Raw genomic sequence first — 17,142 nt, forward strand, 5'->3', positions numbered from 1 at the left:
GTTATTAATTGAAAAACATGAAATACCAGAATAAGAGTGTATTCCCCCACCAAGGCATAACAGCCACATTTAAAGTCACTAGATCCAGATTTTTATTTAGATGAGCTCCAGAATTCACAAACTCATAGATATCAGTCCCCTTAACGTGCCCGATTTCTTTCATCAAGATCTATGAATTATTCTCTGAGAAAACAAAACAAGTATGTTAGAGAAAGTGAAAATATAAACTGGATCCGCCCCCTGATCCAGACCTGCACCAAGTTCAATAATTTCTTCTCTGACCTGTAACACATCTTTACATCAAGTTTCATGTAATCTGTAGTTGTGTTGTCCTGCTAACTACAAGATGAAAACACCCTCCATGGAGTGATCATCTACTCAAATGATTTGCTGCTGATTTTATATTTTCTAAAATGTGAGCATTGACCAATCATTGCACCATATTCAGGATATTAATGCCTATAGATCTGAGAGCAGGCCTTTCAACTATCACGTGTGGCTGTCATGTTAATGTAAATGTGGCAGTGATCAAACAGCATGAGTGCCAACGTGAAGGAGAAGCAACGTAACGACAGACAAAATGAAGTGACATAAGCACTACCAGACCCAAATTGGATTTGTGTATGTTAAAACCCTGAATGTTTCAAACTGATCGCACCAACCTTCTCAACGTGTGTCTGTCTGCTCCAATGCTCTGTTCATGTGGACAAGAGAGTTTGGCACCATCTGCCTTAAGAGTCCCATTTTCATATAGTAAAGTTGTTATCACCCAAAACCTCGTGTCAAAACATTTTGTAAAAACACACGAGATGAAAACGGCCTCAGACTGCAGCTCTTCTCATCACAGTCACAGAAACAAACATCAGATGTCCAAAACTGACCGAATGTACAATGAACTTTTCAACTAGAAAAAAAACGTCCTCCCCTTCATTTTTATGTTAAATATCTTTTTTTGTAAACCTAAAATATGTATGTAGTGCTTTACTGTTTCTGATCAATATTTATTTATCTATAAGACTGTCTATTTAACTGTACTAACACTTAAACTGTGTTGAGCACATCTGCAATGTTTGTATACACATTCGTAAATGAAGTTAGGGGTTGAAAAAAGCAGCAAGGTCAAAAAGATCCAACAAGGGAATAATACATGTCCAACCTTTGTTTGGAATAAAATTGTCAACATATTTTACTATTTTAATCATTGTCTTTTAGATCTGATAGTGATAGTTTTATGAATTATTTGTTTTAAATCAAGCACTTTGTAATCTGGATTTGTAAAAGTGCTCGATAGAATTATATATTATGATAATTACAATAATAATAATAAAGTAGTGGCACTAACAGGGGCTCAGTTACCAGCTCAGAAAATACATTCAAAGTCTATTACTTCTTCCAAAAAGATTATCAAGCAGTAAGAAAACAAGTTTGTAACATTTAGCAGTTGTTAGCTTGACATAAATGTATAAGAACCATAAACATAAGTTAAAGCAGTGGCTGGTTCTGTTTGAATCGTTCTGTTTAAATTAGATTTGGTAAACTTTGTGTATGGTAACTGGAAATCTTGCTAAGACATGAGTCAAACATCACATGTTGTGGTCAGAGAGCTAACATGCTAAACACTTACACACATCAGAAGGATGCTTACTTGCCAATTTTATGTTTAAATACATAAACTTATAGTACTCTACACTGGGTTCTTAGTTCCACCTGGTTCCTCCCGGTTTCTCCAGGTTCCTCCTCAGGACTCATGCAGCAAACAGACTCCGACCTCAGGCCCCTCTTCACGGCAGCAGCACCTGTCAGGTGTCACCGGGTCAGACTGGAGGACCAATCAGAAGCCAGAACCCGCCCAACACCAAGCCCCACATACGCCGAATTCACCACCAGTACTTCCTGGTTGCCATGACCCATTGATTTGACATGACAATAGTCAGTGAAATACTTTTATACTGAGGAAGAATCGAAAACCTGAGGATTCTCAGGCAAATTCTGCAGCTTCTTTTTCTTTCTTTTTTTTTTGGTGGATTCCTTTTTTCTAACATCTGTTTATTGATTTTGAACAGCTTTATACCGCAACTAAAATGCGCACAGAGAGTAAACAACAAGAAAGAAAGAAAGAAAGAAAGAAAGAAAGAAAGAAAGAAAGAAAGAAAGAAAAAACATAAGTAGGATCACAAGAAGATGTTAAACATAATTTAACATTTAGAAAGTATTGACCAACAAAGACAGAGTAAAGCAGTTAGACCATCAGCCATTCAATTCGATTTTTCACTAAGGCCAAGTGAAACGATGCCAGATTTTCTGAGAGTCTCTCTGTTTGATATAGAAAATCCAATTTTCTCCAGATGTAAAACATTACTAAATTCTTTCAACCACATATCAAACTTTTGGCTAGCAGTGTGGGTAGAGAGCATATGACCATGGGCTCTCTTTCTGACTCGACCAGCCCAAGATTAAGGGGCTGGGGGAAACTCAGAGCTAAAAGCCTTACCAACACAAAAATCTAATAAATGATCCAGGGACACTGTGAGAATAGATGAGCCAAAGTCCTTTGATCTTCTGGAAAATATGACACAGAGGGGTGGAATATCCTTCCTGAGAATGCTTCTTTGCGATTAACATCAAAAGTAAATATATCCTAGGAAAGTGCAAATAACAACAGATCTAAAACTTACCTGTAAACGGACCTAACAGTATGCAAAAGTAGCCCAGGATTCAATAACCTTTCAAAACCCAGTTTGGCCTGAAAACCTGACACTGTACCTGTCATGTTAGAGTTGTCTTCACTGTTACAGTCTGGCATGAGAACAAAATGGTTATTTTGTATTTTTATATAATTAGCCTTGGCCTGTAACAAATATATTGCAGGACCATATTACCATTAGTGCAAATTGTTGGTGCATAGGGAACCTTTAGTTATGAGTGAGTGACATTTGGTGCAGAATTCAAGGGGACTGTTGGGAAGTAAGAGCTCTGAGTGCGTTCTGGTATTTTTACATAGTTTTAAAACGCTGTATAGCGTCAATTTCCTTTTTCATTAACCACAATTCAAACTGCATGGCTATTTACATTGTTTCATTTTATTCTCTGGTTAAAGTTTAAAGCAAAATAGACATTAGAAATAAGGAAAATTCTAATAATTTTTTTCAAATTGAGCACTGATAGACTGTACGACTAGAGGTATAGGCCTACAGGTGGGAGATTGACCATCTGGTGTCCTGGTGTGAGCAGAACAACCTGGAGCTCAATGCTCTAAAAACAGTGGAGATGGTTGTGGACTTCAGAAGGAACCCAGCCCCACCCACCCCCATCATCCTGAGAGACGCCCCAGTCGTCACTGCGGAGTCCTTCCTCTTCCTGGGCACCATCATTTCCCAGGACCTCAAATGGGAGCTTAACATCAGCTCCATCACCAAAAGAGGACAACAGAGGATGTACTTCCTGCGACAGCTGAAGAAGTTCAACCTGCCAAAGGCAATGATGGTGCACTTTTACACCTGCATCATTGAGTCCATCCTCACCTCCATCACCATCTGGTTCGCTGCTGCCACCACTAACGACAAAAGGAGGCTGCAGCGGATCATCCGATCTGCTGAGAAGGTGATTGGCTGCAATCTGCCATCTTTACAGGACATGTTTACCTCTAGGACCCTGAGGCTTGCAGGTAAGATTGTGGCCGATCCCTCCCACCCGGGTCACAAACTCTTTGAGGTTCTTCCCTCGAGCATGAGGCTGCGGGCCATCAGGACCAAAACCTCCCGCCACAAGACCAGCTTCTTCCCGACTGCAGTGGGCCTTATCAACAAGGCCCGGGACCCCCACCTGACTCGGACTTTTATTCCAACCCCACACCTCTAGGATGTGTTAAATTAACACATTATATCATATCATATTATATTATACTGCATTACATTGCATATTGCAATATGACACTGTTAACTGTTTTGCATTTAGCATTTCACTTTTTACTTCACTTTTTATATTTTATATTTTTTATATATTTTTATTCAGAAATGTTTATCTCAAAATAAATGTTACTTTGTATAAATATTGATAAAAACTGAGTAAATTATAAGTAAACAGTGAGTAAATATATACTGGTTTCCCATTTGTATTGCTCTCCATGCATGCTGTATTTATTGCGTCTTTATGTTCTATGTTCATTGTTTGCAACAATTACCAGAGCAAATTCCTTGTATGTGTGAACGTACTTGGCAATAAAATACTTCTGATTCTGATATAGATGTGAATGTTATCAATCAATATGGTCATTTTGAGTGATGATGCATTTTTGTCCAAGTAATGAATGAGGGTCTGTAAAATAAAATATACAGTTCAACAATCATCAACAAATCATCATACATTCAATTCAGCTCATCTCTTTCAAAGAGGGCTGGTAAATTATAAAATGAAACACCTCTTTAAAAAAGGATACCTATATTATACATTATAACCTTCATCAAATATATGATCCAAGACAAAGGTGACCCTAACAAACTGTCAGACTGTTTAAACCTCATTCTCAATGTAAATGAATTGCTTAGGAGCAATAACGTTTCCATGGAAGCATCCATTGAAAGGATTTTCTTTGTTATGCCTCATTGTGTGATAGTGGATGCGAAAGTAACTGCAGAAGAAAAAAAAATGTGATATACAGTTTACACGTCAAAAATTTCAAATTTAAGTTTATTTATTCCAGTAACACAGCAGTATTACACAGTAATAAGTGTTTCATACTCCAATTAAACCACATTCATCTGTATCAACAGGAGTGCTGAGGTACTGAGGTGCAGCCTAAATACAGTAACAAATCAGATACTGTATCTTTGATTCAATGCATCTATACCAGGATCTTTGCATAAGTAATGAACCCTTGAGAAAGGACAATCAAGAAGCCGAAAAAAAGTGCTTGATTCATTGTATGAATATTCACTTCATTGTAGTAAATGGGTGAATTTCCAGTGAATTAAAGTGGACAGTGAGAAGACATAAAACATCATTATAAGTCAGATCTGTAAACTTTGAACATGAACAGTAAAAAGAAGAGACAGTAGCTGCAACTGTAACTAACTGGAAATCATCAGAAGAGATGTCTGTAAACATGTGGACAGTCCGACCCATGAGTACTCAGGTGTCATAAGGACTCAGTGCTCCTGAGTCAGATCCATAGATTGTATTCAAGATAGACAACCTGACAGGTCCCAAAAGTGAAGCCAAAGCATCCTGATCGCCTCTTTGTGGCTGGTTGCAGTATAGGTTATAAACCCTTATAAACCATGTTAATCAAAGTACATATCAAATACATTTTCACCAACATAGTGTCTGTCGTTGTACGTAGTTTTTTTCACACTGAAGTATGTTCCATTGTTCAGGTTTGTGACAAGTTGGGTTTTAATTTGTTATTTGATTATTTTAAAACAGTGTCAAACATCATGATTGACAACTGAGACTGAATCGCATTTGGTTCTGTTGGTGTTGTTCCATAAATGATCGTCCACCAAAAACTGATCACACAGCCTCTTAATAGTTGAATTACCCAATTAATTTATGTCTACAGCTGCTTTGGATGAAAACATAATGTCCTTGGCTGAGGTATTAAAGGAATAATTTCTTTGCAATAATCCTTATTTTACCTTGTGAACTAGACTGTGACCAATCAAGTCCTTTTTAACAGTTTAAATAAAGGTGGATATACAACTCATAAAAGTTAGTTTTCCACTTAACAGCAACCAGAAGATTATTCTTTGATGCAACACTGTGGTCAAGTTCAGTGTTTGTACCTTTTATACAGAACATAAAACATTCCCGCCTGCCAAAGGCTGTGAGAAAGTAGCTGGTTTTACCGTTTAAGGCCCAAAGTAATAAAAACTGATCATATATATATATATATTTATAATGTAATCATACGATTTCAAAGAAAAGAGAATACAGTATTGTATATTACAGTACAATGGAACAGAATTGATTCACACCAGCACATTTAGGAGGGAGGCTGGTCATGCACATCATACCTGAGTCAACAGCAAGCTGCAACCTCAGCTCACACCATGCCACTTTCAACCCGCACACCACAGTCACATTTCAACAAACAAGATAAAAAAATGTAAGATAAAAATGGAGCAACGCCCTCGAGCCCGAGTCCCTTTCCATCGTGTTCATTTCTTCTGGCAGAAGGTTGCATACTTGCTGCAGGCCTTCTGCATGTCTGTTAAGAAACCTGGCACCCCGCTCTGTTTAACACAAACACACAAAGAGAGTATCCGTCAGTAAACGTCATGAGAGCAAGTGCCAAGAAGACCCACCCAGGAGGAGCAACCAAGTGAGGAGCTGATTGACATCACCCTGCCACACATCTGTTAACAATAACGCTGGAACAAGCACGAAGCAGGCGGAGCGATGGAGCTCTCTGAGGCCTGTTAGTGAACCCGTTTCACGCCCGCTTCAAAGATCTGCTTGTGCAGGGAGACAACAGGCACATATACAATTGTTGACTGTGATGTGATGGTTGGAAAATGAAGTCCATATCCTTGGGATATTTAGAACAAATCTTTCACTTTCACTCTCAAAGGGCAAAGTTCTCTCCCACAGAAAACTCTGTTCCTGACAAGACTTGTTTTCAATCCTCAGTTTGCTCTGTGAGTAACGAAACTGTGGTTACAGCGGAGGTGGGGGCCGAGTGAGAGCTTGAGGACATAGCACGCCTACCTACGCCTGTGATGCATACAGTTCTTTGTCATCTACTTGACCCTAAATGGGACCATGATTTACAAAATGAACATTATTCTGTTTTGAAGAAGACTTGAAACTCAAGGCTGAGACCCTATACTTTTGTTTTACTCAAGTGAGAAGTAGAGTCATTTTCTTATAGACCTTAATAGAACCAACTACTTTACTGGTCGTTCGTTTCATGCAATTCAGCACTGGCTTCACTTTCCGAACTCAGAGTCTATGTCTATTTTAAAGTCTATGCACAAATCCTGAGGGGTTGGCGAATCACAAAGAAGTGGGACAGCTGACCCATCGAAGCAGACTGGGCTTTTTGGGAGGCGGGTCAACAGATCATTAGACGATGCAATGAGACTAATAACGTGTATAATTTTATATATATGATCAAAATAGGGCACTTTAAAACAAGAAGTTTTCAAATTTGCTTCCCTGAGTGCAGCTAAGGAGACATAATCCTTACACAGCTATTCGAAATTTACAAAATCCCCTTTGTTGAAAAATATTTCCAAATGAGGCTGGTTTACATGAAATAAACAATTTCCCTTACAGTAAATCATGGAAAATGTTACACAAGATATGATCTGGCCCCCATCTTTTCATCTCCTTTCATAATGCAAGAATAAAACGACCTACAGACATGAAAGCTTGATTCAAACCAGGCATGTTAAGTTACACTTCATTGATCCCAGGGAGGAAATTCTCTGCATGTGATCCATCTGTAACTGTTCAGTGAGGCCAGTGCCCCCGGAGCTACTCAAACGTCTCTATACTTACACTGTCTTTTTTTTCTCTGTAGTGCATTGCAGTCAAATAGAAGCTGAAGTAAAACTAACATGCACTGACTTACCTTAGCTGCCCAGTTCACCACCCAGTTAGGAATCATTCCGCCAGGGTTGTCGAAGTAATTCATGAAAACTGAAATAAAGCACATGGTCATTTATGTTAGGGTTTCAACTAATGATTCTAGACATTGTGTCCTTTTTCAAATGTATTTATTGATTATAATAATTTCTTTTAAAATGAACAATTTCATGGAAAACAAACAGACTTTTTCCATCAAATATGACTGAACCTACACTTGATTACTCAGACTGTTTCTGTATACATTTTCCCAATAATGGTAATGAACACTTATACTGAAAAAATATCAAAATAATGAATGATGCAATAATATTTTCATACATCCTGCCCAGTCTGACCCAAACATTCACCAGAACCAGCTGTCTGACATTTTTGCTTCAACATCTGGGCGTTGACTTTTTAAGTAATTCTTTTGAAATAGTCTAACTGCAAATAAGCTTACAACAAGCTGGCGATGCAAATAGGAAATTGTCCGTTGAACAGATGTCTCATTTTCGCTCGACCACAAGATCCAATCCTCCAATGGATGCAGTCCCTGAATTGGGTCACAGGTGTTATATTCCCTCAACATGTCTCACCTTTAGTTCCGCTGGCCCCATCGCTCTCCAGTGCAAGGCTCTGCTTGTAGTCTTTGACCCGCAGCACGCCACTCTTTTCTGGACACGGCATTTCTGGAGAGCTTCTGGCCAGGATCACCCAGATCTTCCTGCCGTCAACTTCCAAGTCTCTCCTGTCTCTAATGTACACATACTGAGGTTTGGGTCTGTTAGGGAAGACACTGTGCTTTTCGTGTAAAAAATACCTTCAACACCCTCCTCCTTTCAGCTTTGCAAACCATATTTGATGTGAACTGATATTAAATACATTTTAGATCAATAGGATACGTCTCTGTTTGACATAAGAGCCGGGTATTTGACTTCCCAGTAGATTGCTGGCTGTCCGTCAAAGTCTTTCTCATAGAGTTCTGAAAAAAAAACAAAACACATTTAGTCAATCAGCTGCAGGACGATGGACACACAAGATCCTGTAAAGTGACACAAACTCATTGATCAGTGGTTCTACCTAAGTCTCTACATATAATTTATAAAGGAAAGAAATGAAAACAAGAAATCCTACGATGGAAGTCCCTTCTACAAATGGTATTTCTGAAACTATAACTAATGTAAGTGATTCAAACTTGACTAGTTTCTATCCCACAAGGGTCACTAGATGACTACTTAACTACTACTAACGTAATGCATGTTACCTTGTTACTGCGGAGGTGCATGAAGAAAAGGAACACAATAAAAAATGCTGCTTCTTTGTAAAACTGGAGTGGTAAAACCAAGCCTATATATACCGGACATCGTTTCATGACATGAAGAAGAAAAGGCTTCGACAACAAAAGGCTACTGAATGTGAGGGGGAATGTGAGCAACAACAGATGTTGAATTGATAGTTCACCGAAGAATGAAAATGTACTCATTATCTACTCACCACTATGTCGATGGAGGGGTGGGTGAAGTACGAGTCCACAAAACACTTTTCACACCTCTATGACTCAGCAGTAACTGCAGCTATGCAACAAAGCTAATGGAAGTAGCGATGCTAACAGAAGTAGCGATGTTACCGCGCAGGGGCTCCAGAGGATATCAGTGGACATTTAGGTTCAAAACATGGTGTAAATGATGCTGTTTCAAGTGGAATATGAATGTCGGGTCTTACGGACACTTGGATGACACCACACGAGCAATATCAAGGCATTTTATGTTTTTTTTCTGTTCTTTTATGTTTGAAGAAGTGGTCGCCAGTTACCTCAATTCTATTGGTTTTGGCTGCAGCACTTTACCCCTGAAACTCCAGAAGTGTTTTGTGGACTCAAACCCTTCCCCCACCCCTCTATCGGCATAGTGGTGAGTAGATAACGAGTGAATTTCAATTTGTTGGTGAACTATCCCTTTAAGCAACTGTTGAGACTAATGGGAAATTTTGAAAGATAAAGATGATTTCTTCTGCAGGAGAAACACGAACGAAAGCTGTTTTTGATGGAAGTAGAATGATTGCCTGAGCCTCGCCTTACTCTTGCAAATTTCATTCTATTTTACCTTTCACATATCCATCCCAGTGTTTCCGGTAGGACAAGTCCATGTAGACGTCCGCACATAGCTCGGGGGTGCAGCCGCTGAGCACGCCGAAGACTTTGTACTCATAAAGTCCCGTTTCCTGAAAACAGCACAAAAAAGTTCGGCTCAGGCTCCACAGCACACCCCACAGTATGTAACTAATCCCAGAGCACACGACTCGGATTAGAGCCGCTCGCCGTTACACCCTCTCTCACTCTCCACTGAGGAAATGTGTTGGATTTGACTCTGAAGTTCCAACACAGTTAACTCCCTTAAGTGCAATAAACAAACGGAACATTTGTTCAGATTTGTGCAGATTCTGTGGCTGTACTTGAATAGATGGGAAAGTCAAACTGACTCCATTCACAAAAACATTAATTCAAGGTCGCTTCACTTTCCCTTAGCTGTGGTAAGCACATCAATACCTCTTACCAAAAATGATTTTAAAAATGGAATATTTGCTAATGAAGATTTTCTGTGTCTTATCACTTAATTGTAATGTTTTAAGTTGAATATGAAAAATCTGATTTGAACTATGTCACAAACATATTCCAGTGTGTGCAGAATGGAATGAAATTAAATAATTTGATGATTTAATTGCTGACGGAGCTTCATATAAAATATCAGCTTTCTAATCTGTAGGACAGTTTTTGCATATAACGATAAACTGAAGGTGCCAATAGGTGTCTCAAAATACACACAACACATTTGTATACATTTTATTTGCTAATTTTTCAATGAAAGAATCTGATGCACTGGATAGAGACTTTGCATTATTCATCGCGCAAGTGATTCTCAAAACAACTTTGTATCTTTATTTTAGAATATCCCTTGTATGTTCAAATGTCTTCTGTACAATTTAATTTACGAACTACAGTACCAGTGGATGTTAGCAGGTTTTAGCGGCCGCCAGCAGATTTTAGTGAGATAACTTCAGCCGTCATCAAGTGTTTTGGCCTTGTAAGAAACGATACAGGCTGAACTTGAGGGTAACCTGAGGCTAAAGGTAAATCTGACTGGCTACTGGCTTATATGGCAGCACTATGAAAACCATGTGACCATCTCAGTAGATCAGACGTCGTTACCTCTGTGCCTTTTTAAGCCGTAGGATTCGATTCAACGTTAGACTTTTACTGAAGTTCAGTTTAAGATGCTGGACTTGGGAGGTGTATGCCGAATTAAATCCTGGAGTGCATCCTTTCATAAACGTCTCTGGCGAAGTTTGACCAGATGTGCATATCTGCAAATACAATTTAAATAAATAAAAGAGCAGTTTTGAATTGACAGGTTTCTGAATGGAGTTAGGTGGAACAGGTAGAGCCGGTTTGTGACTCAAGGAAAAAGAAATGGTAAATGGTTTTGTATTTATATAGCGCTTTTCTAGTCTTGATGACCACTCAAAGCGCTTTACAGTACAGTTTTACACTGACCCATACACACACACATTCCTACAGTGCATCTGTTTGCAGCACTTTTGTTGTTCTATGTTCTAAGAAATCCCAGACTCTCGCTCCATTTCCTGGTATTTCCCTCTGCCACCGCTAGGACACCACTGCTGAGGTGTATAATGAATGTTGTCTTCGGTGAATTACAATAAAAGGCAACAAGGTGACGTCATTAAGCCAAGGAATAGTGACAGTAGAAACACAGCAGGCAGACATTCATTCATTCGCGGAGTCAGAGGGTGGGGGGTGTCCTGCAGTGAGGACCTGGATGTGGTGGGGGGGTTGTGGGGGTTCCGGACCTGGTCGTGGAGGCGGTGGATCTTCACTCCCATGGTCTCGGTGAAGAGCTCCCATCCTCCCGCCAGCTGCGGCTCGTCCAGCTCCAGCCAGGCTCTCTGGAAGTCCTCATCGGTGAAGCGCTGAGACATGACGGCTGCACACTACAACACTACACAACACACAACACACACTCACACACACGACACACAGCTGTCAGCGGCTCACACACCGGGCTTCCGCTCACTACTTTCACAATAAGAGAGTTGCATACGCGCGTTGTGCAGTTGCCTCACAGATGGGAGGTGCACACTCTATGTGAACAACATGTGATCAAATAATTCCTTTATAAGATTTTAATGATTATCAAGATAAGTGTCACTTTATTATTTATTTCATAGTCTGATTTTCTTTAAGAGCAGACAATGAGAAAGATTAAAAGAAAACTTGAAAGTATATTTTATATTGTACAAAACTCAAACTTTCATTCACTTGACAATAAATGTATTGTTATTCATCAGTGAATCATACTTTATGTATATGCACGCACATGTGTGTGTTTGGAACCTAACTCAAATTAATAGCATTATAACAAAAGTATACACATATAATACATTTATATGTCCATGTGATTAGATTAGATTAGATTTCTTTATTTATCCACACAACGGGGAAATTCACTTGTTACAGCAAAAAAGAGAAAAACAGAATTTAAATAACAGTGCCGAAGCAACAATAAAAAAGAAAGATCAAAATATATACACTACTAAACTACACATAATGAGAGTAAAAATATACAGAAAACAAAAACAAAAAACAACCTGCAAAACAGACACTGTGCAAAAGCAGGTACTGGGGAGAAAGTGGAGTGATGTAAGTGTTATTGTAATGAAAACAAAAGTATTATAAGTAATATTGCAACAGTAGTGACCATGATACAGAAAAAATAATTAAAAAGTAAGTGACCATAATATAAATAATACTACAAGATAGTATAAAGGAAAATATAAATATTGCAATGTAACCATTATAAGTGACCATTATAAGTGACCATGATATAAATATAGATGTAAAGTGTTGAATATTATTGTGCATAGTAGTGATCTGATTAACAATTACATTGTTACAGGTTACATATAAACTACTAAAATGCTGTACTCACAGTAAAAGTAATCAATCTGTAACAACATTCTAATGATATGTAGTGTTTTTTATAAAATAAAGTTTATGTATCAACACTAACATGAGCCAAGTGTTTTCCTTTCTTTTAGAGTTGTATTCAAAGTACATTTTTGCTTTAATTTGACAGAAGGCCATTTTCAATGGAGATTTTTGTTGCAATCACTGTATATAAAAGTTAGCTTAAAGTGTTGAATTGAATGAGAATTGTCACATTTTTTTACTGATGAAAAAATAACAGGGGTCGTTTTAAATCATTGATGTAATGAATTGATGAAAAAAGATGTCAAGCTCCATTCGCTAATCAATATTATAAATAGTAACGGAATTATAGGAAATTTGTACTTCAAAATAAATACAGCCAGTAAACTGAGAGTCATTGCAAATTAATCTAAAATCATCGTGGGATTTATTTTGAAATACGCGACCAGAACAGGTATTTGTCTCTCGTGTGCCTGAGCTTCACAGTCATGGATACTTGACACAGCAGCTCTGACTGAGGATGGTACAGTCCGACCCTCAGCCACTCAACCTGAGGACGTCTCTCATGAACGGAAGCCTGAGAGGGACGAGAAGAGAAAATTGGTTTTCCAGCTCAGAGAAGAAAGTTTGTGCTTAGAAGAATAAAGTGAATATTTGATGCTGGACAAGTTTCAGTGAAGCAGAGGAGCATGGACATGGACAGCTGCTGCTCAGAGGTAACAACTCACTGTTCTTCTCTCTGCACAGCTCAGAGCAAACATGTCAAGTTCATTCACTGGAAATTATTATTATTGTTATTATTATAGGCTCCATAAAGTACTGTTATTTGTGCAGAGTTTTCTTGTATTGGCTTTATAACTACATATTGTACCAATGAACGTTTTATCTAAAGATCCAGAGTTCTACAGACCTCATCCTCCCCTGTGGCTGATTCTTCTTCGTTCTCACTTTTATTTTTTCTCAGTTAATTTCTTCATTCTGTCCTTGCGCCTTCAATCAAATTCATTACCTTACCGTTTATGTTTTCATTTATCATTTAAAAAAGAAGATATTTGGTAAAAGAAAACAAAACATTGCTTTGGAGATTTTTCACAATTGTCTGACTTTTTACAAATGAAATCACGTATCGATTAATTGAGAAATTAATTGACAGGTGAACCAATAATAGAAATTATCAATTTCATCCACAAAGTGATTTAAAGATAATTACAGATTAAAGGGAAGTAAAGTCACATAGAAACTAACTTCAGATGAGTTAAACTTACTTCTGCAAATTTAAAGCTTTTTGTTTCCAACTAAGAGACAGAAAACAACTGTTCTTCAGTGGATGTCAAAGGAAAACAAATGTATTATTTAAAATAGGAATCTCAGCATCTTTACACATTTTCAGTAGAGTCATGTCGAAGTACAAAAGGACCCTCATCACATTTTGCTCCTGCAAGCACTTCAACCACTCTTACCCTTTTTTGGTTTCACAATTAGATATTAAAGATAAAGATGTTTGGAGCTGAAAACAGAAAACAGATGAAGTTAAAGTTTCTAAATGTCTTTGAAGTTTTTTTTTCTTGGCTCAAAAGCCCACATGTTGTGTCAAAACAGAAATGTCATATATATTATATCATTTATATATCACCTTCCTGAAAACCATGTATGGAGTTTTTGAAGCTTCATCCATATTTGTTACATCTTGTTTTCAGTGGTAGATTTGTGATTTACCATTCGACTTTTTGGGGGATTGGCTTCTAAAAATCTGAAAGTTAATTCATCCCAGACGCTTGACTTTTTCAACTTTTTGCTTTTTGAAACTTATTTTCCTGTCAAGTGATCACATGTCATTGTCCCAGTGTCGTCGCTGGTAACAACAACTCAGAGCTGTGATGTGCAAAACTATTACTAAAAGTCTGAGAACACCTAAAAATCATTCATGTTAATGGCGCATGAACAATGTTCATTTGGTTTTCTGCAGTGATGCATATAAAATACAGAAAATAAGCTGACTTGAATTACATTGAATGACTTTCTCAGTCTTCCTAAACATTGATGGACAATGTGAACTATCAGGATAATACGTCGAGAATTTAATGGCTCTAATTTCGAGAATCTCAGATTTATTGTGTTTCTAAAAATATATCAGAATGTTATTTTCAAATAAGATTTACCAATTAAAAAGCAAAAAGCTTCTCTGCACAGTCAGGATACAATTCTGATTAAGAAATAGTCAAAAAACTTCCCCAACAAAACCAGTACAAATTTCTTTGCTGCCAATTAAAGCCAATTAAATTCTCATCATCCCCAATCACCCTCCAAAGTACAGAGGATTGGGAGCATGAGTCACGCATGACACATTTCACCATTTGACACAATGAAAAATACTCATCTCTTAACACATAGAGATGAACAAACCCGTGTTTTAAAGCCCTGACATTGATGGAAAGTCCAACCGAAACCGTACTTCCCCTTTATTGTCACTCAGCATCTGAATCACAGCTTTCCATGCACCACACCGGGGGGGTTGTAAAGAACGAGTGCTTGTGAAATTGCTGGTGATTTCGAAGCTCCTCGCATTTCACGGTGCAGTTTGTAATGTCATATCCTGCGTTCTCCAGGGAATGTCTCAGCTCGTGCTGGGCCGAGTGGTCCTGCGTCATTCAGACAACTCCTCTCGCCTGGGTCAGGAGGCGGCTGCGCCGGGAGGTTACAAGGGTTTATTAAAGCAGCATGTGGCGGTCAGGCAGAGGTGGTTAATTGTGAAATGTTGGGGTTGAATTCCACAAAAAGGATCTGTGAGGTCTTTGTTTTCCCTTCTCGAAAACCTGTGGCCAGCGTTGAGCAACAAGTTTGACTCCCTCTAACGAACGGTTTCTCTCTCCTCACAGACGGGGAGACCCTAGCGTGGAAAAGGGGTAAAAGGGCGACGCTGAGGAACCATCTGTGGTTGGTTGAGCAAGAGGCTGCAGAATCCTGCGATGCCTGAGGACGCTCATAAGGACGCCATGAAAACCCCAGCGACCCCAGAGAAGCCCAGCAACAACGAGCACCCTATGGTGACCACAGTAAACATCCCGCGGCTCAATGAAATCCAGCTGACTGCAGCCACCGGCGGGGCGGAGCTGTCCTGCTATCGCTGCACCATCCCGTTCGGTGTGGTGGTGCTCATCGCGGGCATCGTGGTCACCGCTGTGGCCTACAGCTTCAACTCGCATGGATCCACCATCTCCTACTTTGGCCTGGTGCTCCTCTCAGCCGGAGTGGTGCTCTTAGCGTCCAGCGCCGTCTGCTATAGGGTGAGACTGGAGCGGAAGAAGGAGAGGCGGCGGGAGAGCCAGACCGCCCTGGTCACCAACCAGAGGAGTATTTTTACTTGAAGCCAGATTTTCCAGACTGTGAAAAGGCCGGCGAACTCAACCGTCAGCAGATGTTGTCCAGCACGCACTGCATTTCCAATCTGTAAACGCTTCGAGCGCCGACTCTCAAGGCCCAGAACTTAAAGCTTTGAAGGCACTGTAAGGGATTTATTTGTCAGACAGACGTTGAGCATCTGGCGAGCTGGGAATGCAGCCAGAAGGAATGTATCACAATTAAGATGAATTACCACTGTGTGAAGCGATGTAGAGGAAGTCTCCCATTAATCTGCCATTGGATGTGGCGGCTTTGATTGTAATGGGACAGATTGTGGTTAGAAAAGTCCGAGAAGGGAGAGGGAAAAATCCAGAACAATGAATCATGCCTAATTTTCTACACTTCAACTTGCACATATCTGTTTATAACGTCTCATTGTTCATCTTATACGGAATGATTGGGAATTGCCTGTTAAGGAAGAATGGTACTTGATTTTCTTAAAAGTCGGCCAATATATTTTCTATCTAACCTTAAATATGTATTCACTTAAAGCACTTTGATTCCTCATAATCATCATATTCAGTATTAAACAACATCTTACGTTTAAAAATATAAGTAGTATGGCTTATAATGGCTTAATATGCTTAATTTTTTAATTGTGTTGAGGCAATGGACTCATTGTCCACAGTGAAACTTCCATGATGTAAAAAAGATTTGACATGTAACACATGTTCTGTTCTGATGTAATCGCTTGCTTGTATTAATTGTTAACAGGACGTCATGAGGTTGAATAAACTCATTAACACTCAAACATGTGAAAGTGTGCAGAACGATTGTGAACGTTTATAATAGGGAAACAGATATTTTGAACGGTGAAGCCCAGTTCAAGCTCTTCTATTTTCAACCCAACAAGTTTTGCAATTCGCAGTGAAAAGCCCCTGATCGGCCCGGAAACGGCAGTCGTTGATTGCTAAGTGAACTCTCGAACAAAGCGATAAGAGAGGACATGTCCCTGACAAGTCTCAGGCTCTTTCCATGCTGCTGGAACTCTAGTCAGAATCTGCAACAATGCTGGCCAATCAGAGCGCGGGACGGGGTGTGTGGGTGTGCCTGAGTCTGCATACACAAATATACAGACTCCGCCTCAACTGAATGTGGGTGAAATATCTTGCAGTTAAATAAATAGGTGGGTCCTGACAAATTGTTGCCAAATATTTGGCGGTGTAACCTGA

General features: G+C 39.1%; 2 protein-coding genes across 2 annotated transcripts; one reads left to right on the forward strand and one right to left on the reverse strand.

The window, feature by feature from the left end:
• Positions 1–6,144: 6,144 nt before the first annotated feature.
• On the reverse strand, positions 6,145–11,562 carry pctp (phosphatidylcholine transfer protein). The gene is made up of 6 exons (XM_061090822.1): positions 11,434–11,562; positions 9,672–9,789; positions 8,472–8,551; positions 8,166–8,337; positions 7,574–7,641; positions 6,145–6,230 (listed from the first exon to the last, which is right to left on the reverse strand). Exons 1-6 carry the CDS (start codon positions 11,560–11,562, stop codon positions 6,156–6,158), a joined length of 642 nt encoding a protein of 213 aa, XP_060946805.1. The 3' UTR covers positions 6,145–6,155.
• A 1,549-nt stretch (positions 11,563–13,111) lies between these two features.
• Positions 13,112–16,721, forward strand: tmem100a (transmembrane protein 100a). Its single transcript, XM_061090170.1, has 2 exons — positions 13,112–13,287; positions 15,448–16,721. Exon 2 carries the CDS (start codon positions 15,538–15,540, stop codon positions 15,934–15,936), a length of 399 nt encoding a protein of 132 aa, XP_060946153.1. The 5' UTR covers positions 13,112–13,287; positions 15,448–15,537; the 3' UTR covers positions 15,937–16,721.
• Positions 16,722–17,142: the final 421 nt, after the last annotated feature.

Source organism: Limanda limanda, chromosome 17 (assembly GCF_963576545.1).
Source record: "Limanda limanda chromosome 17, fLimLim1.1, whole genome shotgun sequence".
NCBI classification, from domain to species: domain Eukaryota; kingdom Metazoa; phylum Chordata; class Actinopteri; order Pleuronectiformes; family Pleuronectidae; genus Limanda; species Limanda limanda.